The sequence below is a fragment of the Oncorhynchus keta genome, chromosome 21 (genome assembly GCF_023373465.1).
Source record: "Oncorhynchus keta strain PuntledgeMale-10-30-2019 chromosome 21, Oket_V2, whole genome shotgun sequence".
NCBI classification, from domain to species: Eukaryota; Metazoa; Chordata; class Actinopteri; order Salmoniformes; family Salmonidae; genus Oncorhynchus; species Oncorhynchus keta.
In genome coordinates, this window is record NC_068441.1 from 47032576 (window position 1) to 47046835 (window position 14260).

General features: G+C 40.2%; 1 protein-coding gene across 2 annotated transcripts in view; it reads right to left on the bottom strand.

Moving 5' to 3' along the window:
- Nucleotides 1-14260, bottom strand: part of LOC118399725 (collagen alpha-1(II) chain) — an 83059-nt gene that overhangs the window by 11556 nt on the left and 57243 nt on the right. For both annotated transcript variants that reach the window (XM_052474055.1, XM_052474053.1), the window contains 10 exons: nucleotides 11950-12003; nucleotides 11007-11105; nucleotides 10793-10891; nucleotides 7397-7504; nucleotides 7068-7121; nucleotides 3683-3736; nucleotides 3407-3460; nucleotides 1219-1272; nucleotides 963-1070; nucleotides 774-827 (listed from right to left, as the gene is read on the bottom strand). In XM_052474055.1, coding sequence (XP_052330015.1) covers nucleotides 774-827; nucleotides 963-1070; nucleotides 1219-1272; nucleotides 3407-3460; nucleotides 3683-3736; nucleotides 7068-7121; nucleotides 7397-7504; nucleotides 10793-10891; nucleotides 11007-11105; nucleotides 11950-12003 — 738 coding nt within the window. The remainder of the gene's footprint in view (nucleotides 1-773; nucleotides 828-962; nucleotides 1071-1218; nucleotides 1273-3406; nucleotides 3461-3682; nucleotides 3737-7067; nucleotides 7122-7396; nucleotides 7505-10792; nucleotides 10892-11006; nucleotides 11106-11949; nucleotides 12004-14260) is intronic.

The window sequence follows — 14260 nt, forward strand, 5'->3', positions numbered from 1 at the left end:
AGATATGAGATGTGTATGAGATGTGTATGAGATATAAGATGTGTATGAGATATAAGATGTGTATGAAATGTGAGATGTGTATGAGATGTGAAATGTGTATGAGATATGATATGTGTATGAAATATGAGATGAGTATGAGATGTGTATGCGATATGAGATGTGTATGAGATATGAGATATGTATGAGATGTGAGATGTGTATGAGATATGAGATGTGTATGAGATATGAGACATATATGAGATGTGAGATGTGTATGAAATATGAGATGTGTATGAGATATTAGATGTGTATGAGATATGATGTGTGTATGAAATATGAGATGTGTATGAGATGTGAATGAGATATGAGATGTGTATGAAATATGAGATATGTATGAGATGTGTATGAGATGTGAGATGTGTATGAGATATGAGATGTGTATGAGATATGAGATATGTATGCGATATGAGATATGTATGAGATATGAGATGTGTATGAGAATGAGATGTGTATGAGATATGAGATGTGTATGAGATATGAGATGTGTATGAGATGTGAGATGTGTATGAGATATGAGATGTGTATGAGATGTGAGATGTGTATGAGATGTGAGATGTGTATGAGATATGAGATGTGTATGAGATGTGAGATGTGTATGAGATGTGAGATGTGTATGAGATATGAGATGTGTATGAGATGTGAGATGTGTATGAGATGTGAGATGTGTATGAGATGTGATACGTGTATGAAATATGAGATGTGAGACGTGTATGAAATGTGAGATGTGTACTTACAGAGGGTCCCTGAGCACCGCGAGCACCTTTAGGTCCAGAAACGCCAGTAGGTCCCTGAAATGAAGGAAATTGATAGTCAGTTTTATGAAGAAATATGAAGCAAGTAACTCCATTTGAATATTTCGTTCACAAAATAACTACTCTCTATATTTTTTTTATTTCAGGACAAAGTGAGTTATTGAAACGTACGGAAGGTCCAGGAGCTCCGGAGGGTCCCTGTGGTCCAGGGGCACCAGCGTCTCCCTTCTGTCCACCCTCTCCCTGCTCTCCCTTGACTCCGGGCTGACCATCAGATCCCTGGGGTGGGACACGGGGGAAAAGACTGCTCAGACAGCTGTTTGCTTCAACATACACCTAGCAGCTGGAGTTGGTCCTGGGCTGTTGACGGTAGCACTGATAGCGAGAGAAAGTGCACAGACAGTACTGTGCTTGGGGTGGTACTTACAGGAGGCCCAGCGAAGCCAGCAGGCCCAGGAGGTCCAGTCTCACCCCTGTCACCCTGTTAGGAGAGAAGAGGACAGAGAGGTCAAGTTGAGCATCAACGATTTCCCTTGACATTTCCTTGTTCAAACAAGCATCATGTACTGTATCAAGTTCTGTGTTCACTTCATTGTTGATTCTGAGAGGTGGAGAGCATTCAAGGAAACAGCATTGCGAGTGAAAGTAATTCTCGCCTCTGGATCAATACAGTAGCCTAGAGATGGCAGTAATCAGATGGCAGTAATCAGATGGCAGTAATCTGATGGCAGTAATCTGATGGCAGTAATCAGATGGCAGTAATCTGATGGCAGTAATCTGATGGCAGTAATCTGATAGCAGGAATCAGATGGCAGTAATCTGATGGCAGTAATCTGATGGCAGTAATCTGATGGCAGTAATCTGATAGCAGTAATCAGATGGCAGTAATCAGATGGCAGTGTTCAGATGGCAGTAATCTGATGGCAGTAATCTGATAGCAGTAATCTGATAGCAGTAATCAGATGGCAGTAATCTGATGGCAGTAATCTGATGGCAGTAATCAGATGGCAGTAATCTGATGGCAGTAATCTGATGGCAGTAATCTGATGGCAGTAATCTGATGGCAGTAATCAGATGGCAGTAATCAGATGGCAGTAATCTGATGGCAGTAATCTGATAGCAGTAATCTGATAGCAGTAATCAGATGGCAGTAATCTGATGGCAGTAATCAGATGGCAGTAATCAGATGGCAGTAATCTGATGGGAGTAATCAGATGGCAGTAATCTGATGGCAGTAATCTGATGGCAGTAATCTGATAGCAGTAATCTGATAGCTGTAATCAGATGGCAGTAATCTGATGGCAGTAATCTGATGGCAGTAATCAGATGGCAGTAATCAGATGGCAGTAATCTGATGGCAGTAATCAGATGGCAGTAATCTGATGGCAGTAATCTGATGGCAGTAATCTGATGGCAGTAATCAGATGGCAGTAATATGATGGCAGTAATCAGATGGCAGTAATCTGATGGCAGTAATCTGATGGCAGTAATCAGATGGCAGTAATCTGATGGCAGTAATCAGATGGCAGTAATCAGATGGCAGTAATCAGATGGCAGTAATCTGATGACAGTAATCTGATGGGAGTAATCAGATGGCAGTAATCTGATGGCAGTAATCTGATAGCAGTAATATGATAGCAGTAATCAGATGGCAGTAATCAGATGGCAGTAATCAGATGGCAGTAATCAGATGGCAGTAATCTGATGGCAGTAATCTGATGGCAGTAATCAGATGGCAGTAATCTGATGGCAGTAATCTGATGGCAGTAATCTGATAGCAGTAATCAGATGGCAGTAATCTGATGGCAGTAATCAGATGGCAGTAATCTTATGGGAGTAATCAGATGGCAGTAATCTGATGGCAGTAATCTGATGGCAGTAATATGATAGCAGTAATCAGATGGCAGTAATCTGATGGCAGTAATCTGATAGCAGTAATATGATAGCAGTAATCAGATGGCAGTAATCTGATGGCAGTAATCAGATGGCAGTAATCTGATGGGAGTAATCAGATGGCAGTAATCTGATGGCAGTAATCTGATGGCAGTAATCAGATGGCAGTAATCAGATGGCAGTAATCTGATGACAGTAATCTGATGGGAGTAATCAGATGGCAGTAATCTGATGGCAGTAATCTGATAGCAGTAATCTGATGGCAGTGATCTGATGGCAGTAATCTGATGGCAGTAATCTGATGGCAGTAATCTGATGGCAGTAATCTGATAGCAGTAATCTGATGGCAGTAATCTGATGGCAGTAATCTGATAGCAGTAATCTGATGGCAGTAATCTGATGGCAGTAATCTGATAGCAGTAATCTGATGGCAGTAATCTGATGGCAGTAATCTGATGGCAGTAGGCCCTAGTCAGGTAATTCAGGAAAAGGGAAAACATAGGGAAAACATTTCTTATGTAAGTACAATCTTATCCTAATTTGTATGTGTGTATGTGTGTGTTGACAGGTGTGGTGTGTGTGTGTGTGTGTGTGTGTGTGTGTGTGTGTGTGTGTGTGTGTGTGTGTGTGTGTGTGTGTGTGTGTGTGTGTGTGTGTGTGTGTGTGTGTGTGTGTGTGTGTGTGTGTGTGTGTGTGTGTGTGTGTGTGTCTGTGGTACTTACAGGAGCACCTCGGGCACCAGCAGCACCGGAAGGTCCAGAGGGACCAGATTCACCCTATAGGAGGAAACACAGAGGTCAGAGTTCAGTCACAGAGGTCAATCATACATCATACATATATCATACCTTATATAGACTGTTTTATAATACCTAGGGGATACAGTAACCTCATTACAGGTGATATGGCTGTATGTGTATCTTTCAGATGTATCTAATACAAACACTTATTTAATCAATTAACCAATTAACTGGTATACAAGTTCAAATATAAACACACACCTTCTCTCCATTGGGACCAGCTGGGCCAGGAGGACCAATTGGACCAGTCAAACCCTAGACCAAACAGAGAAAGAGAGGGAATAGAAGAGTAACAAAGAGAAGATTCAGTATAGCTCTCCTTCTGCTGTTAATGTCCACGAGGAATTTAACATGTGTACAGCTCTCCTTCTGCTGTTATAACGTCCATGAGGAATTTAACATGTGTACAGCTCTCCTTCTGCTGTTAATGTCCATGAGGAATTTAACATGTGTACAGCTCTCCTTCTGCTGTTAATGTCCATGAGGAATTTAACATGTGTACAGCTCTCCTTCTGCTGTTATAACGTCCATGAGGAATTTAACATGTGTACAGCTCTCCTTCTGCTGTTATAACGTCCATGAGGAATTTAACATGTGAGTGTAGACATGATTGCTGAACTAATATTTAAATGTGTTGAATGTTAAACAGTAGAGTGGTTGACATCTTCAATGTCTTGGATATTAAATGGTAGAGTGGTTGACATTATAAATGTCTTGGATATTAAATGGTAGAGTGGTTGACATCTTCAATGTCTTGGATATTAAATGGTAGAGTGGTTGACATCTTCAATGTCTTGGAGTGGTTGACATCTTCAATGTCTTGGATATTAAATGGTAGAGTGGTTGACATTATAAATGTCTTGGATATTAAATGGTAGAGTGGTTGACATTATAAATGTCTTGGATATTAAATGGTAGAGTGGTTGACATTATAAATGTCTTGGATATTAAATGGTAGAGTGGTTGACATCTTCAATGTCTTGGATATTAAATGGTAGAGTGGTTGACATCTTCAATGTCTTGGATATTAAATGGTAGAGTGGTTGACATCATAAATGTCTTGGATATTAAATGGTAGAGTGGTTGACATCTTCAATGTCTTGGATATTAAATGGTAGAGTGTTGACGTTATAAATGTCTTGGATATTAAATGGTGGAGTGGTTGACATCTTCAATGTCTTGGATATTAAATGGTAGAGTGTTGACATCTTCAATGTCTTGGATATTAAATGGTAGAGTGGTTGACATCTTCAATGTCTTGGATATTAAATGGTAGAGTGGTTGACATCTTCAATGTCTTGGATATTAAATGGTAGAGTGGTTGACGTTATAAATGTCTTGGATATTAAATGGTGGAGTGGTTGACATCTTCAATGTCTTGGATATTAAATGGTAGAGTGGTTGACATCTTCAATGTCTTGGATATTAAATGGTAGAGTGGTTGACGGTATAAATGTCTTGGATATTAAATGGTAGAGTGGTTGACATCTTCAATGTCTTGGATATTAAATGGTAGAGTGGTTGACATTATAAATGTTTTGGATATTAAATGGTAGAGTGGTTGACATTATAAATGTCTTGGATATTAAATGGTAGAGTGGTTGACATCTTCAATGTCTTGGATATTAAATGGTAGAGTGGTTGACGTTATAAATGTCTTGGATATTAAATGGTGGAGTGGTTGACATCTTCAATGTCTTGGATAATAAATGGTAGAGTGTTGACGTTATAAATGTCTTGGATATTAAATGGTAGAGTGGTTGACATCTTCAATGTCTTGGATATTAAATGGTAGAGTGGTTGACGTTATAAATGTCTTGGATATTAAATGGTGGAGTGGTTGACATCTTCAATGTCTTGGATAATAAATGGTAGAGTGTTGACGTTATAAATGTCTTGGATATTAAATGGTAGAGTGGTTGACATCTTCAATGTCTTGGATATTAAATGGTAGAGTGGTTGACATCTTCAATGTCTTGGATATTAAATGGTGGAGTGGTTGACATCTTCAATGTCTTGGATATTAAATGGTAGAGTGTTGACGGTATAAATGTCTTGGATATTAAATGGTAGAGTGGTTGACGGTATAAATGTCTTGGATATTAAATGGTAGAGTGGTTGACATCTTCAATGTCTTGGATATTAAATGGTAGAGTGGTTGACATCTTCAATGTCTCTTCAATGTCTTGGATATTAAATGGTAGAGTGGTTGACATCTTCAATGTCTTGGATATTAAATGGTAGAGTGGTTGACATCTTCAATGTCTTGGATATTAAATGGTGGAGTGGTTGACATCTTCAATGTCTTGGATATTAAATGGTAGAGTGTTGACGGTATAAATGTCTTGGATATTAAATGGTAGAGTGGTTGACGGTATAAATGTCTTGGATATTAAATGGTAGAGTGGTTGACGGCATAAATGTCTTGGATATTAAATGGTAGAGTGGTTGACATTATAAATGTCTTGGATATAAATGGTAGAGTGGTTGACGGCATAAATGTCTTGGATATTAAATGGTAGAGTGGTTGACGTTATAAATGTCTTGGATATAAATGGTAGAGTGGTTGACGGCATAAATGTATTGGATATTAAATGGTAGAGTGGTTGACATTATAAATGTCTTGGATATTAAATGGTAGAGTGGTTGACATCTTCAATGTCTTGGATATTAAATGGTAGAGTGGTTGACATCTTAAATGTCTTGGATATTAAATGGTAGAGTGTTGACATCTATAAATGTCTTGGATATTAAATGGTAGAGTGGTTGACATCTATAAATGTCTTGGATATTAAATGGTAGAGTGTTGACGGTATAAATGTCTTGGATATTAAATGGTAGAGTGGTTGACGGTATAAATGTCTTGGATATTAAATGGTAGAGTGGTTGACGGCATAAATGTCTTGGATATTAAATGGTAGAGTGGTTGACATTATAAATGTCTTGGATATAAATGGTAGAGTGGTTGACGGCATAAATGTCTTGGATATTAAATGGTAGAGTGGTTGACGTTATAAATGTCTTGGATATAAATGGTAGAGTGGTTGACGGCATAAATGTCTTGGATATTAAATGGTAGAGTGGTTGACGTTATAAATGTCTTGGATATAAATGGTAGAGTGGTTGACGGCATAAATGTCTTGGATATTAAATGGTAGAGTGGTTGACGGCATAAATGTCTTGGATATTAAATGGTAGAGTGGTTGACGGCATAAATGTCTTGGATATTAAATGGTAGAGTGGTTGACGGCATAAATGTCTTGGATATTAAATGGTAGAGTGGTTGACGTTATAAGGCTGGGGGATATTAAATGGTAGAGTGGTTGACGTTATAAATGTCTTGGATATTAAATGGTAGAGTGGTTGACGTTATAAGGCTGGGGGATATTAAATGGTAGAGTGGTTGACGTTATAAATGTCTTGGATATTAAATGGTAGAGTGGTTGACGTTATAAGGCTGGGGGATATTAAATGGTAGAGTGGTTGACGTTATACATGTCTTGGATATTAAATGGTAGAGTGGTTGACGTTACAAGGCTGGGGGATATAGTGGATGATGATGATGATGATGATGATGGTCACTCACTCTTGAACCGTCTTTGCCAGAAGCACCCTCAGGTCCCTTCTCTCCGTTGTCACCCTGTGGGACACAAACACAGTTATATTGGACTACATTATGATTAAAGGAATAGGGTAGGTTAACACATTATGAAATCACAACATCAATGAGCATGTACTGTAAATAGACCTACATCCTTTGTTGCCACTCCACATCATTACTGCTGTGCCTTGTGGCTTTACTCCAGTGGCTCTTGTTGCAAAGTGCATGGCTAGTGATCCCTTTCATGGCTTAGTACGATTAACATGGCTATGATTTGAACTAATATTAGGATGCTTCTTTCATGTGCCACTCACTCTGTCTCCCTTAGGTCCGGGGATGCCTGAGGCTCCTCTCTCTCCGGGCATACCTTGTAGACCGGGGGGTCCCTGGGCACCCGATGCACCACCTGGTCCGATCGCGCCCTACAACACAAGACACACAACAGCTACTGTCAGCAACTGAATACAGAACTAATAGCAACTCAGCAACTGGTAGAGGTTTTGATGGAAAACAACAGTAACAGCCTGTAGAATGCAACAGAATAGAACAGAATAGAACAGAATAGAACAGAACAGAACTGAATAGAACTGAATAGAACTGACTAGAACAGAATAGAACAGAACAGAATTGAATAGAACTGAATAGAACTGACTAGAACAGAACAGAACTGAATAGAACTGAATAGAACTGAATAGAACTGACTAGAACAGAATAGAACAGAACAGAACTGAATAGAACTGAATAGAACTGACTAGAACAGAACTGAATAGAAGAGAACTAAATAGAACAGAACTGAATAGAACAGAACAGAACTGAAGAGAATTGAATAGAACTGAACTGAAGAGAACAGAACTGACGAGAAATGAATAGAACTGAACAGAATAGAATAGAACTGAACAGAATAGAACTGAATAGAACAGAATAGAACAGAACAAATTAAAAAATCATTTCACAGAAGCTCTATCCCCACAATGAGGAAACTGGCCTGTTCACAGTGATATTATTCATCAAAACAAACCATATCAAATGCAAGGTGAACACTAACCAGTAGATAACTCGCTGAAAAGTATTTCCCAGCTTTGGCAACTCGGTATCAGCAGCACCTTCAAAGGTTTTCATTTTTCATAAGGACCTTCATTAAAAGCTTTAATTTTCAGTTTCCTTCAAGATATTGGGTGGTTTGAGAATATATATTTGAGAATGATCTGAGGACTAAATGAAGTTGTCCATTGCAACATGCATGCTCAAATTATGTATGAAGTTTATTTAGCAGGGACATTGTACAACAAAACCATAAGTCTCAGAGCATTGAGAAAACATTTGTCGCACCAGATTTAGTTAATAGCTCATTTCCATCTGTAGTCCCTAAAACATCTAGACATGGAAACATTATATACATCTAGACATGGAAACATTATATACATCTATACATGGAAACATTATATACATCTATACATGGAAACATTAGAGGACTTGAGGACTTGTAAGGCATCTGTTTCTCAAACTAGACACTCTAATGTACTTGTCCTCTTGCTCAGTTGTGCACCGGGGTCTCCCACTCCTCTTTCTATTCTGGTTAGAGCCAGTTTGCGCTGTTCTGTGAAGGGAGTAGTACACAGTGTTGTACGAGATCTTCAGTTTCTTGGCAATTTCTCGCATGGAATAGCCTTCATTTCTCAGAACAAGAATAGAATGAATAGCTAACAAGAATAGCTAACACAACGTGCCAATGGAACACAGGAGTGCTGGTTGCTGATAATGGGCCTCTGTACGCCTATGTAGATATTCAATAAAAAATCTGCTGTTTCCGGCTACAATAGTCATTTACAACATTAACAATGTCTACACTGTGATTTCTGATCAAACATTTCTAAGTGACCCCAAACTTTTGAACGATGGTGTAGGTGAACATAGAAGTCAAAACATTGCTGATTGAAACACATTTCTACTGGATAGAACGTGTAATATTCCTATAGAAATACATCAGCCACATCAAGACACTGCTCCTGTACATTATCTGAAATGATTTCTAACAGTATCTGAACTCAGGTCTGAGCTGTTTATAGAGTTTACGTTGTTGTTTTTTTTGTCTCCCTCTTCTGTATTACGCTGACTTGGCCGTCTGGTAGCTCATTCTCATAAACGTTCTCTAAGCTTGTTCTCGGCCAATTTGCCAAATGTTCCTGCTGCGCTTAGCTCGAAGAGGAATGCTGTGTTTGTTCTCTCCTGCTGGCACTGCTGCCTCTCTGATTCCCCAGTTACATTCATCTGTCTGTTCATCCCTCCTCCTCCTCCTCCTCCTCCTCCTCCTCCTCCCTCCTATCATTAGCTTTAATCCCAGCCTCTTTCTATCATTTCCTCCTTGGCTGACAGTCAGAGGGGTTCTGAACTGAAATGGCCCCGAAGGCAAGCAGGCAGGTTCTTTCACCCCCTCGTCTCCTCAAATCTGCCCGAAGTCTGGTCCACTCATTACCAGTATTGAGAATGAAAAGTTGCATTGAGCCGTGGTTGACAGACAACGGAAATATCTGTGAATGTGGCATATTTCCTTAAATACGATAACCGTAAATCCCTTCTTCTATGTAGTGAAAAGGCTGTGTAGAATTTTCCCTTGGTGATAACGAGATGGTATTGCTGGCATGCTTTAAACAGATACTGGGTAGGATCAGGATGGGACTGTCATTATGGTAATGAGCCTGTCTCATATATCAAAGACTACATGTTTTTCTGTGGGATATGGTGGAATATGTGGGATATGGTGGAACCAAACAAGTGTCCTGTGGTGACTAAAGATCCCATGGCACTTATGGTAAGAATAGGGGTGTTAACGCCGGTGTCCTGGTTAGTTCCCAATCTGGCCCTCATACCATCATGGCCACCTAATCATCCCCAGCTTCCAATTGTTCACTCATTCAAATACTAGCTGCAAATTCTACTAGCTGCAAATTCTACTAGCTGCAAATTCTACTGCATCTTCTACTAGTTGCAAATTCTACTGCATATTCTACTAGCTGCAAATTCTACTAGCTGCAAATTCTACTAGTTGCAAATTCTACGAGCAGCAAATTCTACGAGCAGCAAATTCTACTAGCTGCAAATTCTACTAGCTGCAAATTCTACGAGCTGCAAATTCTACTAGCAGCAAATTCTACTAGATGCAAATTCTACTAGCTGCAAGTTCGACTAGCTGCAAGTTCGACTAGCTGCAAATTCGACTAGCTGCAAATTCGACTAGTTGCAAATTCTACTAGTTGCAAATTCTACGTCAAGTTCTACTAGCTGCAAATTCTACTAGCTGCTAATTCTACTAGCTGCAAATTCTACAAGTTGCAAATTCGACTAGTTGCAAATTCTACTAGCTGCAAATTCGACTAGTTGCAAATTCTACGTCAAGTTCTACTAGCTGCAAATTCTACTAGCTGCTAATTCTACTAGCTGCAAATTCTACTAGTTGCAAATTCGACTAGTTGCAAATTCTACTAGCTGCAAATTCTACTGCAAATTCTACTAGCTGCAAATTCTACGAGCTGCAAATTCCACTAACTGCAAATTCTACTGCAAATTCTACTGCAAATTCTACTAGTGGCAAATTCTACTGCAAATTCTAATGGCTGCAAATTCTACTGCAACTTCTACTAACTGCAAATTGTACTAGCTTCATTTAGGTATATCAGAAGACTAAGTTCTCTACAGTAGTGTGTTTGTCTCACCTTAGGTCCGTCAGTTCCAGGAGTTCCAGGAAGACCACGGGGTCCCTGCAGCCCCTGAGGCCCAGCACCTCCTCTCTCTCCTGGGAAACCACGCTCACCCTACAAGGAGACAGGGACGGATGGTTAGCATTATTATCCTCCATAACTCCATAAGTGGAGTTAGCTATATGAACATCGTAGGTATGGAGATGATGGAGGAGGAAACTAAACTCACTCTTGGTCCAGTGGCACCAGCAGCTCCACCCTCTCCTGGAACTCCCATGTCACCGGGCTTGCCACCCTCACCAGGGGGGCCGGGAGGTCCTGGCAGACCCTGTTCAAAGGAAGCAAAACAACCAATCAATCAATCACGTGGCTTTTGTTACTACTTGCGAAGTGTATAGTTGACTGAATTGCCAATGTGATTGGACAAATGTAGTGTATAAAGGCTGCATTTACACAGGCAGCCTAATTTTTATATTTTTCCACTAATGTATTTTTTGACCAATCAGATCAGCTCCTTTGCCAATAATTGGGCAAAAGATCAGAATTGCGCTGCCTGTGTAAATGCTTACTAATATTTTTTAGGAGCATGCAGAGTACCAAAAGACAGGTATTCAATGAATGCATACAGACAGACAGACAGACAGACAGACAGACAGACAGACAGACAGACAGACAGACAGACAGACAGACAGACAGACAGACAGACAGACAGACAGACAGACAGGTACACACAGAACAGACAGACAGACAGACAGACAGACAGACAGACAGACAGACAGACAGACAGACAGACAGACAGACAGACAGACAGACAGACAGACAGACAGACAGACAGACAGACAGACAGACAGACAGACAGACAGACAGACAGACAGACAGACAGACAGACAGACAGACAGACAGACAGACAGACACACTGTGAATGCAGAGTGACAGACAGACAGGTACACAGTGAATGCAGAGTGACAGACAGACAGACAGGTACACAGTGAATGCAGAGTCACAGACAGCCAGCCAGACAGCCAGCCAGCCAGCCAGACAGACAGACAGACAGACAGACAGACAGACAGACAGACAGACAGACAGACAGGTGCACAGTGAATGCAGAGAGACAGACAGACAGGTACACAGTGAATGCAGAGTGAAAGAGAGAGAGGTGTACATCTACTGACCTGGAAGCCAGAAGGTCCAGGTTGTCCTTGCTCTCCTCTCTCTCCAGCAGGGCCCTGTGGTAAAGGAAGGCTTAACAGTGAGCATTATTCATTGACCTGTCAAAGCCACTGCTAATTCAGAGGCTTTCCTCAATTGGCCTAGACCAGGCTGCATGTAACTGGTTTAAAAATGACTTGACAGATAGAACTCAATGTGTGTCTACTGTTAAATCAGGTTTCCTGGATATTACGAAAGGTGTCCCGCAGAGGTCGATTCTGGGTCCTGTACTTTTTACTGATTACATTGTGAATATCGACTAGTCTGTAAAAATGTTTTACCTGCACTTGTATGCCGATGATACTGTTGTGTATGATATTGTGCCCAAGGTTGACCAGGCTATATTTGAACTACAGTCTGCCTTCATTATATTACAGGAAAACTTTGACCTGAAATTAGTATTGAATGCAGGTCATTTTTATTTATTTTACCATTATTTAACTAGGCAAGTCAGTTAAGAACAAATTCTTATTTTCAATGACGGCCTAGGAACAGTGGGTTAACTGCCTGTTCAAGGGCAGAACGACAGATTTGTACCTTGTCAGCTCGGGGGTTTGAACTTGCAACCTAGAGTCCGACGCTCTAACCACTAGGCTACCCTGCCGCCCCAAACAGGTAAAACTAAGTATGTTATTATTCAGTCAACGTTTCTATCGGTTCTAGACTATGGCGACATCAACTCTATGAACTCCAATTCGTTCAAACCGTTAGATGCCGTTTATCATAGTGGACTGCGTTTTATTACAGGCAACAATTTTAGTACTCATCACTGCATTCTCTACCAGAAAGTTGGTTGGCCCTCTTTGATGTCACGTATGTTGATACATTACTATATTTTCATTTGAAAAGCCTTTTTTTTTAAAAGCTACACTGTACCTAACGTCTTTACTAAACTTTAGACATAGGAGTTACCACACCAGGTCTCAGGGATGGATAACTCTAGAAAGTCCTCTGGTCTCCACTGAGTTAGGTAAATCAGCTTTTAGTTTTCTTGCAGCTTCTTTGTGGAACAATCTTCAAAATGTTCTTGAATGTGATGTTCAATGTGATGAGCTTTTTACTGATGAATGTGATGTTCTGGTGCCTCTAGGGGTAATTCAGACAGCTGATTGAGGATCTTATTACTGATGAATGTGATGTTCTGGTGCCTCTAGGGGTAATTCAGACAGCTGATTGAGGACCTTATTACTGATGAATGTGATGTTCTGGTGCCTCTAGGGGTAATTCAGACAGCTGATTGAGGATCTTATTACTGATGAATGTGATGTTCTGGTGCCCTCTAGGGATGTTCTGGTGCCTCTAATTCAGACAGCTGATTGAGGACCTTATTACTGATGAATGTGATGTTCTGGTGCCTCTAGGGTAATTCAGACAGCTGATTGAGGATCTTATTACTGATGAATGTGATGTTCTGGTGCCTCTAGGGGTAATTCAGACAGCTGATTGAGGACCTTATTACTGATGAATGTGATGTTCTGGTGCCTCTAGGGGTAATTCAGACAGCTGATTGAGGACCTTATTACTGATGAATGTGATGTTCTGGTGCCTCTAGGGGTCATTCAGACAGCTGATTGAGGACCTTATTACTGATGAATGTGATGTTCTGGTGCCTCTAGGGGTAATTCAGACGGCTGATTGAGGACCTTATTACTGATGAATGTGATGTTCTGGTGCCTCTAGGGTAATTCAGACAGCTGATTGAGGACCTTATTACTGATGAATGTGATGTTCTGGTGCCTCTAGGGGTAATTCAGACAGCTGATTGAGGATCTTATTACTGATGAATGTGATGTTCTGGTGCCTCTAGGGGTAATTCAGACAGCTGATTGAGGACCTTATTACGAATGAATGTGTTTGTTTTTTTATGATCGTGTTTTTCTTTCTGTTTGCATTTTGTATCGATATTGATGTGTGCATTTTCTGTAATTTCTGTCATTCAGGGCTCATTTGTAGAATAGACCTTGTTCTCAGTACGACTCCCTGATAAAATAAAGGTTCAATATAATTATAGGAAAACAAGGCATTGGGCTGCCGTTAAAAAAACGAAAACATTGTGCCTTTAAACTCAATCGGCACATCTAACATCAGGCCAAGTCATTGTGAAGAAATTGGTCTCATCTTGACGATACAGTGTAATAATCTTACCATCTTACAACCACAATGAAACTTGAATCAGAAAGGTTAGCTAGCAGCGAATTGACAACGATACGCGTTGAAGTATATCCAGCCTGGGTTTGGTGGAGTTATCAGGTCGTTTTTAGAGAGTAAATTGAA